Source organism: Lepeophtheirus salmonis, chromosome 3, assembly GCF_016086655.4.
Source record: "Lepeophtheirus salmonis chromosome 3, UVic_Lsal_1.4, whole genome shotgun sequence".
NCBI classification, from domain to species: Eukaryota; Metazoa; Arthropoda; class Copepoda; order Siphonostomatoida; family Caligidae; genus Lepeophtheirus; species Lepeophtheirus salmonis.
The window spans coordinates 49289549-49305872 of NC_052133.2; the positions used below are offsets into that span (position 1 = coordinate 49289549).

A 16324-nucleotide genomic window follows, 5' to 3' on the forward strand; every position below is an offset into this window, starting at 1 on the left:
CGTGATGGCTCTTCAATTAATTAACTAATTAAGAGAGAGAGAGAAGTAATAAAGAAGAAGAAGAAGAGAATAGTGCCCAACCTCTCCTCCCTGTCTCTCTCTACCATGATTTTTTTTTATAAATAATTAATTAATTAATCAATCATTATATTATACCGAAATAAATATTTATTTATGATATACAATTATTATTTTTTTTAATAATCAAAGAACGGAAAGAAAGTAAAAGGAACATTATAATGAAAAAATTACTCTGTGCTAATCTTGCCTTGTTTTTTATCAATTGTCACTAAAGCTTTTTGCGAGAGACATTTGAATATAAATATACTTACAATATATATAAATATATATATATTTATTAATTAATTAGTTTATGCGCGCTCGCTCCAACTTTTATCTCTATATATACTTATATATATCCAGAGTCAAAGACGAATCAATGTGGCATTAAATATATATTAATATTATAATTACAACTACTTCTACAATGTATATAGATTTAAGACATTAATTAATTATGCTATTTAAGCAATTGTTACCGTGCATTTTCTTGAAATTATGATGATGATCATATAAATAATAATTTTTATACATATACATTCTATAATGATATAATTACGATAATATTAATAATAAATGATAGAAATATGTAAACAATCTCCTCTTTTGTCTGTTTTTCTTTTTATAAAAAACAACACTTTATTTATCTATCTTATCATTACTCATACTTTTACCCTTGGTGGATTGAGATCCTGTCTTCCAAATAGGTGGAATTCACATTGATAGCCAAAAAATGTATGTTTGGCTGGTCTATAGAGAGCAACACTTTCAGAGGCTATCCTTATTTATTTGGTCCAGTCCTGTCTTAAGACCGTTGGTCCTTTGGACTCTCAGTACTAGAACTGATAAAAAAACCCAATAAAGTTGAGTGACATCATCAAGGACCGATCTATTAAGTTTTAAGACTGAACTGGTCTTCAGTTAGGACTGAAAACATACTAGACTCATCTGCCTTGATAGCTTTATAAATATACCAAATATTTTTTCATGCAACAAATAACACTTAAGACAAAAATCATTTTTGTAGGGTTCCCTTTTGTACTATTATGAAGTTGTATATCTTTATTTTACAGTCAATTATAATTTAGAGCAAAGTGATTCAAAATGAGGAATTTATTTCAAAGAAAGGGTCAATTGTTTTTCTGTACTTTTCTCGTACTCAGAAATTTGAAAGGGCGTACCTACGAATTATACTGCATGCTTGTTTCTTTTGTTTAGATCGTGGCGAAAAATATCACTAAATATTGTCGAAATTGTTCATAAAAGCACTCTGTGTGCCACAAAGGGATATATTTTTATTTATAAAGGTTATTTTCATGTGTCTCGGGGGGTCAAAAGCACATATTCGCAATCAAAAGTCAAAAAATTAAAATTTGAAATTCTGTGAACTAGTGTTACTAATAAATTGTTAATTAAGGGTTAGGGGGTGGCTACTACTCTTATCCTCCCTCTTCCTCTTGATATATCTACATACATTCAAAGTGCCTTGCTCCTCCTTGTTTTTTCATGCAGATCCCATCTATCAGTGTGTGTACAAATGTGTATATTATATGTATTTATATATATAATTCTTATCTATCATGACGACAATATATGAATCGGTTTCTTTTATATTCTATTTTAGGTAAGTATTTGATACTTCTCTCTTTCCACACACATTTTACCCATTTGGAGATCGTCAAATACCTACTACTTCTACTCTTTCCATGCATTCATGCATGTTTCTTTAGAACAAGGAAAAAGAAGAGGGAGTCCAAGGCACACAAAACTCTCGACTGAGACATGATGTGCTCCTTCTCCCGTCTATCGGTTTAAAAAAACTACTCCTCTTATAGATAGCAGTGGTCAGCAATAAATAGTGTTGGATCGGTCCTAGGACTGATTCCCTAATAAGTCTTTTATTTCATCGATCCGATCTTTTTTATCATTCAACGGTCCCATCTTTTTATATTCTTCAATCCTAGCTAGGATTGAAGAATATAAAAACAAAGAAAAAATAAAGAATAATAGCTAGAACGTATAATAATAGGTTCTAGTCGGACACCTCCTACTGTAAACCTCAGGTATTTAGTCTCTTTGAAAGAGGTTAAGTAACTACGTCATTTGAGCTAACATAAAGCACCCATAAGGACAACTTCTAGGACTGACACATTTTATTAGGACCGGACTGATAGGATCAACTGATTCGGTTTTTTTAGACGGATCCAACACTAGGAAAAAGCTATTCACCAAGTAGCTTGGCTACGTGAAATTTCCCCCTCCCACCAGAGTACGCTTTTTATGACAAATGACGTTACTCATGACGTGAACAATTTGGTAGATTTGTTATAGAGTAATATTTAAGACCCCTTGGTGGACAAAAAAGTATTCTCGTAGCAAACTATATTTGGACAAATATTGATCATGGAGTTTTTTTTTTTTTTTTTTTTTTTTTGCAAACTTGGATAATGTGGTACCCTGTCGTGTTCATTTGGCCGTCCTAAAGTAATGGAATTTTTAATTATAAGTAGAACCCGGTTAAGGTGCTTCAAACGGATATTTGTATATTTCGGACATTTATGAAAGTCCTGAAGGAGTAATAATTGAGTAAATGATAAATTGGATACGTGGATTTACTTTATATATGATAGATTTTATCGGTTCCTTGAGGTCCAGCTTTATAGCGGGTTCTACTGCATTATGTTGTCGTGAACAAGTTACAACCTAGAATATATGGTAAATAATTATTTTATTAACGAATTTACAGCCTACTTATGATGAGGATGTTTGAAGTAATTGAATGCTCTTTGGAACGTCAACATATATTAATGATGTAATTTTTGACTTTCTTATTGAAAATTACTAATTGATGATTGTATTCTCTGGCGCATAATAAAGTTCTATAGCCTGCAGTTATATTACTGGTAAATACATACTCACCAAGTAATATTAATAGATCGAAATGACAGTTGTCTGATGTTAAACAAATTTAATTAGACCTTATGAGACGTAGAAATTGCAACTTGCACATGACACATACATATTGTAAAATCATTAACTACCAATCTTTCATTAAACTAATGTAAGATAAAGTAGTTTAAGTTCAAGTCTTGAAAGTTATTATTATTATAATATTTAATTGTATAGCCTCTATAAGGCTCCAAAAGGTTCCTGACTCCTGCTTTCTAGGTAACTTAAACTATTACAAAAAAGCAAAGAACCCAGAATTCATTATCTCTCTACATACACCTCCTTATTTCTTCATTATCTATCTCCATGTCCTCTTGATTAAACATCCAATAAGTAAGGTTATTCTTTTCTTGTACGTAATATATTTGTATCTCTATCCCTGCTCGTGTTCTTCAGGGGTCAAATTCGTCACTTTTATACATAACACAAAACGCATCGTTTGATATACTTTGATTTATGCAACCTGGTTTTGAAAATCTGCATATATCACAAACTAGGTGGGTACATAATATATGGTTCGCATGAGTATATATATTATAGGGTTGTATTGGTCCCATAAATTGGTCATCCTGTCGGAATTGGACGTGAAAACCGTTTCATAGAGCTAGTGTTGTGTCGGTCCTTACTTTATTGATAAAAATATCAATGGTTTATTGAGCTAAATAAGATATATGAAATATGTATTAGGATTATTGCACATATCTTGCAAAAAAGTGTTATATTTTTAATTATAATACGAACATATTATATTGTTATAACTTATTATATTATATAACATAATAATTAAAAGGAGGAAAAACCCCTCATTGACGTCACAAGGGATCATTTTTACCTTCTTTAAGGACCGACAAGTGGGACTTGACTGGACCTCGATCCTCAATAAGGACCGACACTACACTACATAGAGCAATTTTTGCTAAATGACGATCATCATAGATATCAACCAGTTAAGTCTTTTCCAATTTTTATAAGATTTTTAAGTACTTTAGTTATACCTAATTCATAATTATATGAAAAATAATGGCCAACTATTCTCGTACTTGAAAGATATCTAAAGAGTTACTATACTAATTCAATAGGTAAACGGACATAGTTACTTTACTATATTATTAGGGATCCATCGAGAACTGATGACAGGTATGGGGTCGATTTTAAGTCCTGCATTAAGGACCGGTACAACCCTAATATTTTACTTATTTTAGTTTTTTGGTGAGGGTTTATTTCTATTTTTTGCCCAGATGGTATCTCATGATGCTACTCCCTTTAATTATAAATTGACAACAATACTACTCGTATTAAGTTTTAAATAAATGATTCTTATATGACTAATATATTAATGTTTTTCTAATGATTAATTAATAGGTATAATGGTTAATAGATCTCTCCTATATCTAAAATGTTGCTTTTTTATTGGTTACTAATTCTTTCTTTTTAAATTATATTTTATTACAAAAATAAGAAAATCAGTTTTTGAATCAGTCAGCATATTCAGACGTAGTGTTGTTTCGACTTGCGCCGATTGATTCGAAAATCACTTACTCAACTCAATAATAAAATATGAAGAAGTGAGCTCGTTTTTTTTCTTCAAATTATGTATATCCATGACTTTACTCGGCTGTATACAACCGAGTCTGAAATTATATGTTCCCCCTCATATATTTTTTTAAGATATCTGCTGCCAAAAACTGAATAAAATTAGTGAGATAAAAGTAAAAAAAAAGTAAAAGATAAAATTTTCCACCAAAGATAGATCATAATTCATATCATGATTAACCTGAGTAGGATACAGTAATACCTTGAGATATGAGTTTTTTTATGGATATGCGCTGGTCTAGAGTTGCCGATGGGACACGAGAGCCACTTCAATCGCAATTTTTTTTCGTTATTTCTTATGGGATAAATTGCTTATACTAACGAGCTCCGTCCAGGAACGAACTGAACTCCTAAAGCAAGGTATTACTATATTTCTTCAAATTTCAAGGCCTATTATTTTATTCTTGCGTGTATAAAAGTATCCTTGATCTATTTATTATTTGATTGCAACGTCTCTTTTTCTTCATGATCACAATTTATAATGATTTTCCTCTATCCGTGTGGCATAAAAGATCAATTCCAAGCATTTTTGTATGTAAATTATTAAAATCAAATTGAAAAATTATTTTAGTTTCTAATTAACTCTTTAATCTGTGGCATATTATTAAGTTTAAATGCTCATACCACGTACACACCTTTCTACACTTGGTACAAAATCCCAACATGGTTACAACATTTGCCAGCCAGAATGATTTTTTTAAAATAATTGAGTGAATTTGTATTTTTCAACGAATTATCGTACATTTTTTTATCAAATTATTCTTGGGCTGCGCTGCAAATTGCACAACTTAAAGTAGCCAAAATTGATTTGTATCACCCTTAAAGAATGATAAATTGACATTTTATGATTAAAAGGCGTCATATTGAGGCCAATATAAGTCTCTTAAATCAAATAGAGGTTGTAAACTATAGCTAAAACTCTTGGGTATATTAGCTCATCCATAAATTTGAATACAAAGTCTTTATAATTGACTCAAATATGTCTATAAAATATGGTATTGGTGTATATATGAAGTAAAAAAATAAATTTGGATTTCTTGATTATTGTTAAGATTGTTTTTATGTCGACTCGCCACATAATAACAAATATATAAAAATAATTTGATTAAATTGCATCATTGTAGAAGTAAACTGAAATGAACGAAGCTTTACCGCGGCGGTAAATGAAAGTTTTGACCCATTTTGTAGAATTATACTAAATCATAATTGATTCTGATCCTTTTTTTTAAAATCTGTTTTGAAGAGTCCTGTTTTATGTTGTAGTACCAAGGCGTAGCATAATATTATGTAGATATAGTATTTTGTCTGAGAGATGATATATTTGTAGGGGTGAGGTGGGTTGGGGGTTTGAGGATGATGGTTACACTGATTCACCTACAATTGTATCTCAGAATGTTTATCTTAAACCACCAATTCTGTAGTGTTCCTTATTACTTTCAATTCTAGGTAAGGTGATGAGAATACCTGGAAAAGGAGGCAAGTGTTTAGTTTGCGATAGAGTCTTCAGTAATTTTAGTAATGCTCGTCGCCACTATGAAACCACTCATAATTATAGCGTACAACCTGAGACATGTGATATTTGCTTTGCATCCTATAAAAACAAAGAGTCAGTTGGGGCTCATAAACGAAAAGCTCACAAAATATATAAATCCAAAATTATCTATTCCTAAATCAAATGTACATTAATCTTGTATATGGTAATGATCAATAAAGGCATGTACGCACGCACGCACGCTCGCTCGCATTCAGCAGCTGCTAAGCAGAGCAAACCAAAGCAGGAGGAAGCCACCAGCATCTTGAATGTGTTACTTATAATATCTCCATTGCATTTTCTATTTTTATTTATTCGAACCATTCAGTCACCATGGCCTTGGCACACATGTTATTAAGGGTGTCTGTCTGGCTGTGAATGGCTTGTCTCTCTGCTTGCTATTTGCTGCTGCACTCCGTCGTCGTGCCTTTGTATAATCATTCAATAAATCTTCGAAAATCCATAACTACCTAATATAATTCGCGATATTACATACTTATTATATTTGAATGAATATCAGATGACTTCTTTCTTTCTCTTCTAATCAATGAACTATATGACCTCTTACCATTACCTTCATACTTTGTAATACGTTGTTGTAGTATGATTTAATACTACATGGCTTAATAATACTAGTGAATATGTATCAATATGTATATATATTGGAGTGGTCCAAAAAATATCAATTCTGTTGGAGGGGTTTATCATTCCAATCTTTCTTCAATACAATACGATTTTGATAGCAGAAAACAGTTACCATCAGTGGCAGAGGGTCACTGCTAGTATTGTGGTGGTCCTTATTTATTCGGTCCAGTCTAGTTTTAGGATTGGTCCTCAGTACTGTCGTTCTCGATGAAGCCAAATAACATTTATCAAGATTTTTGCACATATCTTGCAAAAATACATTTTATTATTATAATACAATATAATATGAACATATTATATAATTTATTCTATTATGTAACGGAATAATGAATAAATGAAAAACACCCCTTCCCCCATTGACGTCACGAGGGATAGATCCTATATAAGGACCGACACACCACTAGTCACTGGACTCCTCCTACAATGGTTGAGGGAGAAAACCCCTAAATTATTCTATTTCAAATGGACGGTTAAATATTATGAAGGTGCGCTCACGGTCGACTTTACCGAAAGTCGGACCGATCGAAAAGATAAATGTGTGCGACTTTTTTCTTAAATTTTAATTTTGGAATCAGTGGCATATTGGTAAGGAGCCCATACCCCTCCTGTTATAACTATTTTAAGGCCCTGGTACATTGTATAATTGTCATAATTTATCTATCTATCTCGAAATTGGAGAAAGCGACAATGGACCGTTGAAATTCAATTATTGCAACCTTTTAATAATAAGGAAATAACTTCGTCAGGTGAGGCGAAGTGACGGCAAGATTTTTTTTTTCGCCCGAGATCTTCGGATAATTAGAACAAGGGAGCTTAATTTATTATTATTAAAATGTTGCAATAATTTTACTTAACCAGACCGCTAATGCAGTCTCCAATTTCAAGATAGAAAGATAAATTATAACGTGCAGACTAACATATACAGTGTACCCTTAAGGGCTACTAAAAGTTAAAGTGGATGGCAAACAAGAAGCGAAATTTCTTATTCTATGTATTTAAAAAAACAACCCTGAACAGATTCTGGTTGTTATGCAAGACTCCTGGGCCATGAAATGAAAGACTCCTTTTCTAGATAAACAATAGTTAATTCCGTAATTCTAGATCATCCTCTCGAGGACGGTATTCATTTTGCAGAGTAATTATCTTGCCCAAATGATTTAACTATATTTTCACTTCGAAAAAGGTGAAATAGGTTTGGAAACCTGACTTTTTATTTGATCCCAAGATGACCTTAAACGCCAAAGTTAATCAATTGTTATTAAACTTTAGTTACATAATAGTGTCCCAATTGAGAAATAAATTGGGAGCTTAAAAGGTGCGTGGTGGCGTTATTAAATATTAAAATAGTATTTTCGTACTTTTACTGCTGTGTTTTATTTATGTTCCAAATCTCATTCATACTGAAAGGCCAACGTTTATTACTTTTTGGACCACCCTAATATTGAATACATCCATATTTGTATGACATCATCTCAGACAATCAAACCTTAAAAACAGAAACATAAGGAAGAAGAGACAAAAAATTACTAATTATAGCGCTTCAATAAACAATTTTTTTTAAAAAGTTTCTTGCATTTTCTTAAAAAGTAACTAACTATTTACATACCACTTGACTTGAAAAGACTGTTCCTTCTCCTTCGTATCGTTTAATACGTATTCTATTTAATTATGTAAAATATTCTGTATTTTGTATATAAATAATAAAAAAACCTTACCCTCACATCAATTAGTGTCTACGAAATCATCTATGCATTTCTATTTTAATCTCAAACATCTCAAGAGTCTCACATTTTAGAACATTAATACGATTTTAAATCCTCACCAAAAACAAAAGGCGAACCATTATGTACTATATCTATGCTTTTCTGATATACTTATAAGTATCTTATGCAGTAGTTCTTTATTAGGGAGGAGTGGGGAAAAGGATTAAGAACAGCTGATAAAGCATCCCTATAGTTCCATCCTATCTGTTTTGTTACAATGTACACTGGCAAGAAAAAGTTTGGAATAAAATAAAATGGAACTTCACTTATTTTTCTAATTACCTATGACTTTATCATCAAGTAACATAGTAATTAGGCTAGTAAAAGGAAGAAAAATTAATTTATTTGTAAAAAATCCAAGTATTTTTGTTTAAATTTTAGCTTAATCAAAAATGCTCCCTTTGCCCCTATAAATGCTTTACATACTTTTGGCGGTCTTGCTGTTATAGGCGAGTGTGATATCATTCCAAGCATTCTTCAAAATGCTCCACAACTCATTCCTACTTGTGGGCACTTTTCCCGAACTTTTCTATCCAGGTAATAGCTCTATTGGGCTCAAATGAGGAGATTGAGCTGGCCATTGCATAATAGATAAGATTTGAGAGACTTCTTTCTTTTCCAAGACATTTTTGCAGAGCTTGGATGTATGTTTTGGGTCGTTGTCTTGTTGAAAAACAAACTTTCTTCCAATTAATCTCTGTCCAGAAGGAATGACTTGCGTCTTCGGGATAGAGTATTCTGAAGGAATTATCTACCAATCTCTCATACTTGCCAGGGAGAAACATTACATATGAAATTAATCCTGGCCAAAACAGGTGGATTTTTACAGACAAATAATTAATAAAATATTTTATGTATCCATTTTTTCCATATTAATTTCAATCGGGTTAAAGTAAAAAAATATTGATAAAGTCACATGAATGAAAATGACGAAAAAGTATTTCTTTCTTGGCAATGTATGTGGGTTCATTAGAATATCAATATCTTATATTATTGTATTAGAGCAGTGATTCCCAAACTGTGGGCTTCGATACCAATGCCATGGGTTAATGTTAATTAATTTTGAGACGAATGTCAATATTATAAATAACATTAAGTTAGTTCATATCTTGATACTAAATGTAACAGTTCCCCAAGTCACTCAACACACCGTCTGAGGAGGTATTGAATGTGTTTGGTTTCTGTTTTATTTCGGCAATACCCTGTTGTTGTTCCTCCCAACAGTATTGCCAAATTTGCCCATTTTGGATTAAGATAAACTAATTTGGCAGCATCTGGGCAATTATTTTTTTCACTTAGTTTTTTTTTTTTGTAAGAATAGTAAAAGAATACCCTGTCAATGGTGTTCAAGTCTGCTCGGTGGAAGTCAAATATGTTTGAGGAGAGGCAATTCTTGACTTAAAAATATCAACAATCCCGTATGGTGCGTTTTAGAGGTCTTGTACTGACCTCCAACTTCATGGTCACTATATGATTTTCTTCTCCGATGAATAATTTATGGAAAGTGTATAGTTACTATACGAATAAATAATCTATCATTCATAATTGTAATATATGGCAGTTTGTTGTTCAAAAATGAATATATATATAAGATATTTTAAAAATTGGGGTCGTTTACTAATTTTGTTTTAAAATGGGTTGCTATATTTGTAAAGTTGGGAACCTCTGAGTTAGTGGTAGTTACAACATCAATTGCATATTTATTATTCTACGTCGTGCAGTGTTTCTCAAATTGTGGAAATACCCAAATGCGCTGCAACACTTAATCTAAAAGACGCGTTAGAATCGGACGTAAAGGTCACCCCATAGAACAATCGTTGCTAAATGACGCTGACATAGACTACCAGTGACGCCATTTGCTCTCAATTTCTACCATGTAATATTTTTAAGAATTTTAAATACTTTAAGTAGGCCTAAACCGTTCTAGTGGATGATTAAGCGATGCTGAAAATTTTACTAGACTAATTCAATTGGTATACTGAGGTACTTAGCAGTATAATATTATTGAAAATGATGCCTTCTAGAGCAGGGTTTCTCAAGCTTTTGCAACTAAAGGGACACTTGTGATTCTCAAAACATTCACGAGGTACACTTTTCCAAAACAACTAGTTAAAAGCTTTATGTAAGAAATAACGTAAGATGCAGGCTTGTCTTGTGTCACTGTGAGCTGTAAAGACGAAAATACATAGTCTGGTTAACCTCAGTGAGACACATTAACTTGCCTCCCTGTGATAATTTTATTCTTAGTGAGATGGGCGAGAGGCTGAAACGCAGAGTTGAATTCAAAGTTACTTTCAGTTTGTTCCTCGCCTTTGATTTTGTGATAGTCAATATGGAAAGGAAAATTCTGACTCACATGAATAGTGGTTGTAAGAACCAACATTAATTTGATTGCAGGTTTCATTGACTGGTAACTAGTATCCAGAATGAAGCAAGGTCTAATTGGGTGGGCTAAAGCTTTAAGCTGCTGATCATTTTATTAGTTTATCTAAGGTACTATCCTATACAAGACACGTGTCCGCTCGTATTTTAGCCTCCTTCAATAGACTTTCGTTTCGCAGCAGTTGGAATATTACCCGCTTTAGGCTTTATCTGTTCACTTTGCTAAAAGAAGGTGTTCTAAAATTAGTAGGTTTAATCCCAAATAATATTAATCAGCACAATTTTAACTCCCCCCTTATTTTGAAATGGTGTTTTTCTGATTTATTTTAGCTCCAGCATCATAAAAGTTTTTTTTTTTTTGACAAAAATTATTTTACAAAATCTACATGATTTAGTCCTATTTTTCGCCTTGACGGATCTTTCATATAAGAAAAAAACATCAAATAAAGTTTGTAGGCCCACATATTTCCAGATTCAAAAAATATTTTAATGATTTTGGTAGGTTGTTCTGAATTGTAGGAAATATTTTGTACGTACTAAAAAAATAACATAAAACGGAACTTTTCATGTGGAAGTCCAATAAATTCTTTATTTTTGCTCACAATGACAAAAATGATAGTTTGTTGTAAAGTGAAGACATACAACTTCATAATAATAAAAAAAGAGTAACTTAAAAAATCAATATTCAAAAATATATGTAAAATTTGTTGCTTGAAATAATATTTTTGTATATTTATTAAGCTATGAAGGCTTATAAATAGTGTATAAAATGGTGCTCTTTGTAGTTCACGAAAACGTAAACTTTGGGGGTTAAATGTTATTTTCATGTGTCTTAAGGAAAACGAAATCAGAAATCTTAATCCAAGGGCAAAAATTTGCAACTGGTATAATAGTGACATGCCTGGACTTTAGAGTAGACTGATTTCAAGTTGATGACTGATGCAATCCTGTCTATAATTTTATGTAAAAGATCAAAAAATGGTTTCTTATATATTATTGGTTATCTAATTAATTCGCCGTGGCTTTAAAAAAGTTTGAGAAAAACACTTGTAGTGAATAGTTCCACATCATGGATTTCAATATATATATTTAGAAGAAAGGGTTGTATATTTGTTCCATAAATGTTCAGAAACTCAAAATACTTAGAAACAAGGTATATCAGATACTCTTTTTTCATGAAAAAAGACGGGGAAACACTCCCAATTTTGTGACGTATTATGTATAAATCTTAGTAATGTAAGCGTAGATTCAAATTTTTCGTCAAATTGATAAAATTTTATAAAACATAAGGTCATCTAAAACAATTTCAAAACATTTTCTCAAAAAAACTATAGTGATTGTCAGGCTTTAAAACACATATTTTCTCAACAAGTGTTTGTTTTTTCTTTTCTAAAGTTAGTTAATAATTTTTCATTTTCAAAATACTTGAATAAAAACGTCACTTAAGTAAAAAAAAAAAATAAATCTTGGTTAGTTACGGCCCTATGAGGGACCTGATAATGATAAGAATTATATGACTCTTGCAAATGTAAAAAAGTTAACATTATAAACGAAAAATGGTTATGCAGTAAGTCATCTTCTGCTCTTCAAATGGCCCTTCAAATTGGATTGGAAGTTATGTGCTTAGGACGTGGATTCTAGAAGGAACAAATAAGGTATTTTTCATCTACTAATATCTTTTTTATTATATTTTTATTTAATATGTACATATTGTTCCAGATACTACGGTTGGATCTATCAACTTAAAACATTATTGGATCGTTATTACCTTCTACGCAAAAGAAAATATCCAATATCAATGGGTGTCAATAATAGGAAAGAGTAAAGTGTAGCGTTGTGTCGGTACCAGTCTATTCTGAGGACTGTTGGTTCTTGAATTATTCCTTAAAGGTCGATAGGTGCAAGGTTAATAAAAATAAAAGGTTATACCATTACGCTTTTCATACTGATGATGGTTTGACTTCCACCACGCTTTTTAATGGTGACGTCAAAGAGTATAACTCTTACCAAGAGTAGCTTTATTTTGTCTTTCTCGACTGTGACTGCTAGAGTAGCTCTGTTATACTCTATGACGTCAAAATATATCTGTTTTGCCCGGCAGTCGGTACGGTACACTAAATTGAAAATTCTAGCAAGTTCAATTACATGATGACATAACCTTCTGTTCCTATTAACCTTGGATAGATGGAACAGCGTATTAAGTCAAAGAAGAGATGTATAAATAATATTGCACATATGTGGCCCTTCAACACAAAAAAAAGCTTGAATGCTTTTTCTCAGCAATCCTTAAGAAACTATTCAAATTGCACATAAATTAACAAAAAAACATCATTACAATGAAATAATTATAAATTGATAGATTTTATTACAAAGGGGGCATAATATCAGGTCCACAATTTGGGCATTTCTCCTTTTCTTGATATTTGTTCCAAGATTGTTTTTGTGTTTACTTCCCACATATCCTGTAAAATATGTTTTATTATTAAGTATATTATTGGGACTGGACCGCAGTTCTCATGTTTAAATACTAGCCGACACAACACTCCAAGTTTGTTACAGGAATAAAATGACGATCTCCAAATCTTTAAAAAAATGATTTTATTTCATGCTTATTTTTCTATCTAAGGCCATGTTGAATACTTTTTTTCTTCTACTCTTTTTCAGGGGGTGTTTCTGTGTTTAAGCAACATTGCAAGGAAGAGAGGGACGATATAGATGAATTGGATCGGATAATTCTGAGCCAAATGACAAAAGTGGATCGTTTTTGGTCATGTGATACCTGTGGACTTCAATCTCGAGACAAAACGGATATGAGAAGACATGTGGAGGCACGACATATTGATACAAATGGTTTTCCCTGTGATCAATGCTCGTATGTGTCAAAAACACGCTACAATCTCGTTAAACACGTTAGACGAAAGCATCTTATCAAGGGAGAGGATGAGACGTCCTCATCTTTGACATCCTTCCTTCCCTAATTTATAATTAATGATTTATTAAATCATCATTTTTTGTCTATATTTTTTTTTAATCACTACTATAGTTTGTTGTAGATCAATCCGCACAGAAACTTTAAAGCCTTCTAGATACTAAACTCTGTAATTTTATTAGCAATTATTTATAAAATATATATTTACAAATCTATTAATAATATTCTCCTCCATCTGCCTCCACAACAACTTTTGACAGATTTGCAAGCCCTCATCGGAATCCAACTTGGTTCATTTCTTTGCACAATTGCAGACTTCAAAAGACTTGATATTGCCATGAATGAGGGCTGGTATAAGCCTTATATTCAATCCCTCCCTACTAATATAAGTCACATGGGTAGAGAAGTGCAAATGCTCTCATTTTTAGGAGTGCATGTATACAATTGTAAAATATATTTGTACAAGTTGTAACTTGTACAATTAATATGCAATTGTATCCATTTTCGCTTCTCTACAGATTGGTACTGGCGGTGAGACAGTGATGGTCTCTTAGTTATAATAGGCCAGCCACAAACGTGGGGGTAACTTCCCTCCTTGGCTTATGCATATACTACTAGAAATCTCTAGGTAGAATAACCTACTATTATGACATAAAATTAGTTTAAAAGGGCATTTGTCAAATATTTGTTAAATTATTATGGGAAAAAAATGTATTTATTAGATTTACATAGTCAAAAATATACCTGAATGTTTTTTTCCATGAAAATAGGACTAATAGTCGACAATTGTCCTCTGTAGTCATTTCTCAGTTATTCTGTCCCATTTGTAGTGGGCGCACTTGAGCGTTCGCCTACAGGTTTTTAGTATTTTATGGCGTATGTACTGCACCCTTTCTATTCTCGTCAAAAACCACCTTGACAACATCATATTTTAGAAGACTCTTAATGTTCACCGGGCTTTGATCTGCGTGAACAATATTTCCTCTTCTTCCTCCATTGTTTTTATTTATATTTATTTACTTATGACTGAATAGTTGTAATTAGCAATACAACACCCTTGGGGTGTTGCATATCCAGAATGATAAACGTACTGGTTTGTAGGATTTGGAAGGTTTTAAATTGTGTGCGGATGTATCTGCAACCCCTATGTAACATTATTTGTTTCTTTGTTCTCGCTCGATTAAACTTAATTTGGATTATTAATATTTGGACACCCCAATCTTACTATTTTTTTAAATATTTTATGTTTAGTGTATTTACTAATACTACGACAACTATTTGTTAATTTTGATACGATAATAATATTGTGAACAACAATCTATGTATGTTTGTATGGATTTAATTTTTTGTTTTTTGGGCTTTTTCGTCATGTTTAATTTAATAATAAAAATAACAATTGCTTACTCCTCCACCAGGGGGAACAATTTGAATAAATCAATCTTCTTTTTTGACAATGTACAGCTACATACTCGTAGCATGTAAGTAGATCGCAAGGCGACATTATAACTTAATTATTATCATTATTATAAGAAATTGAAGTAATATGCTTAATAAACACATCTTACCTTTTTATGTATGTACTGTACATAATATGCGTCTCAATTTAGTTTGAATTCATTTCTGTATCAATTTGAAACCTCAATACCTACAATGATGAATCCAAGAACATAGGGAAAAGAATGTTCATATTAATGAAGCGCCTAAGGAATATCCATAATGATGAAAATTCAGTTTAAAATGAGCATATTAAAAAAAAGAAACCAAAAATCAGTATGGTTGCCCTGATAATTTGAAGAATGTTTTAGAGGACAGAAGGAATAATAATATTCATGACCTTTCATTAGATCAGCTACAATCAGCTTTAACAAGGGAGGAAGGAGAAAAGGATATAAACAAAGGCATTTCCTGGAATGACTTCTGATGTCGATCACTAATTCTACTCTGTGTTCAACATGGACCTACCATAATAGCTTCACAATAACTCCTCAGGGTTACGCTCCGTCTTGTATGAGCACACACTAATGTTCAATCTGGTTTTGAATATAATTCAGGAGATATTATCTATGAATTATCCTCTACGTAATGAGTGACTACGTGCGAGTGTGCTCATGAAAAACGTTGAGTAACGCTGAGGATTTCTTGGGTAGTTATGTACATTCTATTATTTTTGAGACAAAGTTTGTCTGTTCGACGTACCCTAATAACTTTGGACAATGCTTGTTACTACCGCTAGTATATGCCAAATTTCGAATTTATATACCTAGAATGTGGATTCAAAATATGATGCACACAAGATGCTCCTAGGATATTCCAGTCTCAGCGGTAGATAAGCACCCCTGGTTAGTAGCGGATGGTTAAAAAAATGAGTAGGGAATCAATGTCTTAGATTTATAAGAGTGGAGGGAGTGTAACCTAAAATCTTGCATAATTATTAATTCAACTCAGATCTTTTCTTGTATAAAATATACAGTC

The 16324-nt window shown here is 32.0% G+C and overlaps 1 protein-coding gene across 1 annotated transcript in view; it reads left to right on the forward strand.

The window, feature by feature from the left end:
- LOC121115280 (uncharacterized) overlaps positions 1-15454 on the forward strand; it is a 34037-nt gene extending 18583 nt beyond the window's left edge. The window contains exon 5 of the mRNA XM_040709488.2: positions 13588-15454. Within this exon, the coding sequence (XP_040565422.1) occupies positions 13588-13901 (314 nt within the window). The 3' untranslated portion in view covers positions 13902-15454. The remainder of the gene's footprint in view (positions 1-13587) is intronic.
- Positions 15455-16324: the final 870 nt, after the last annotated feature.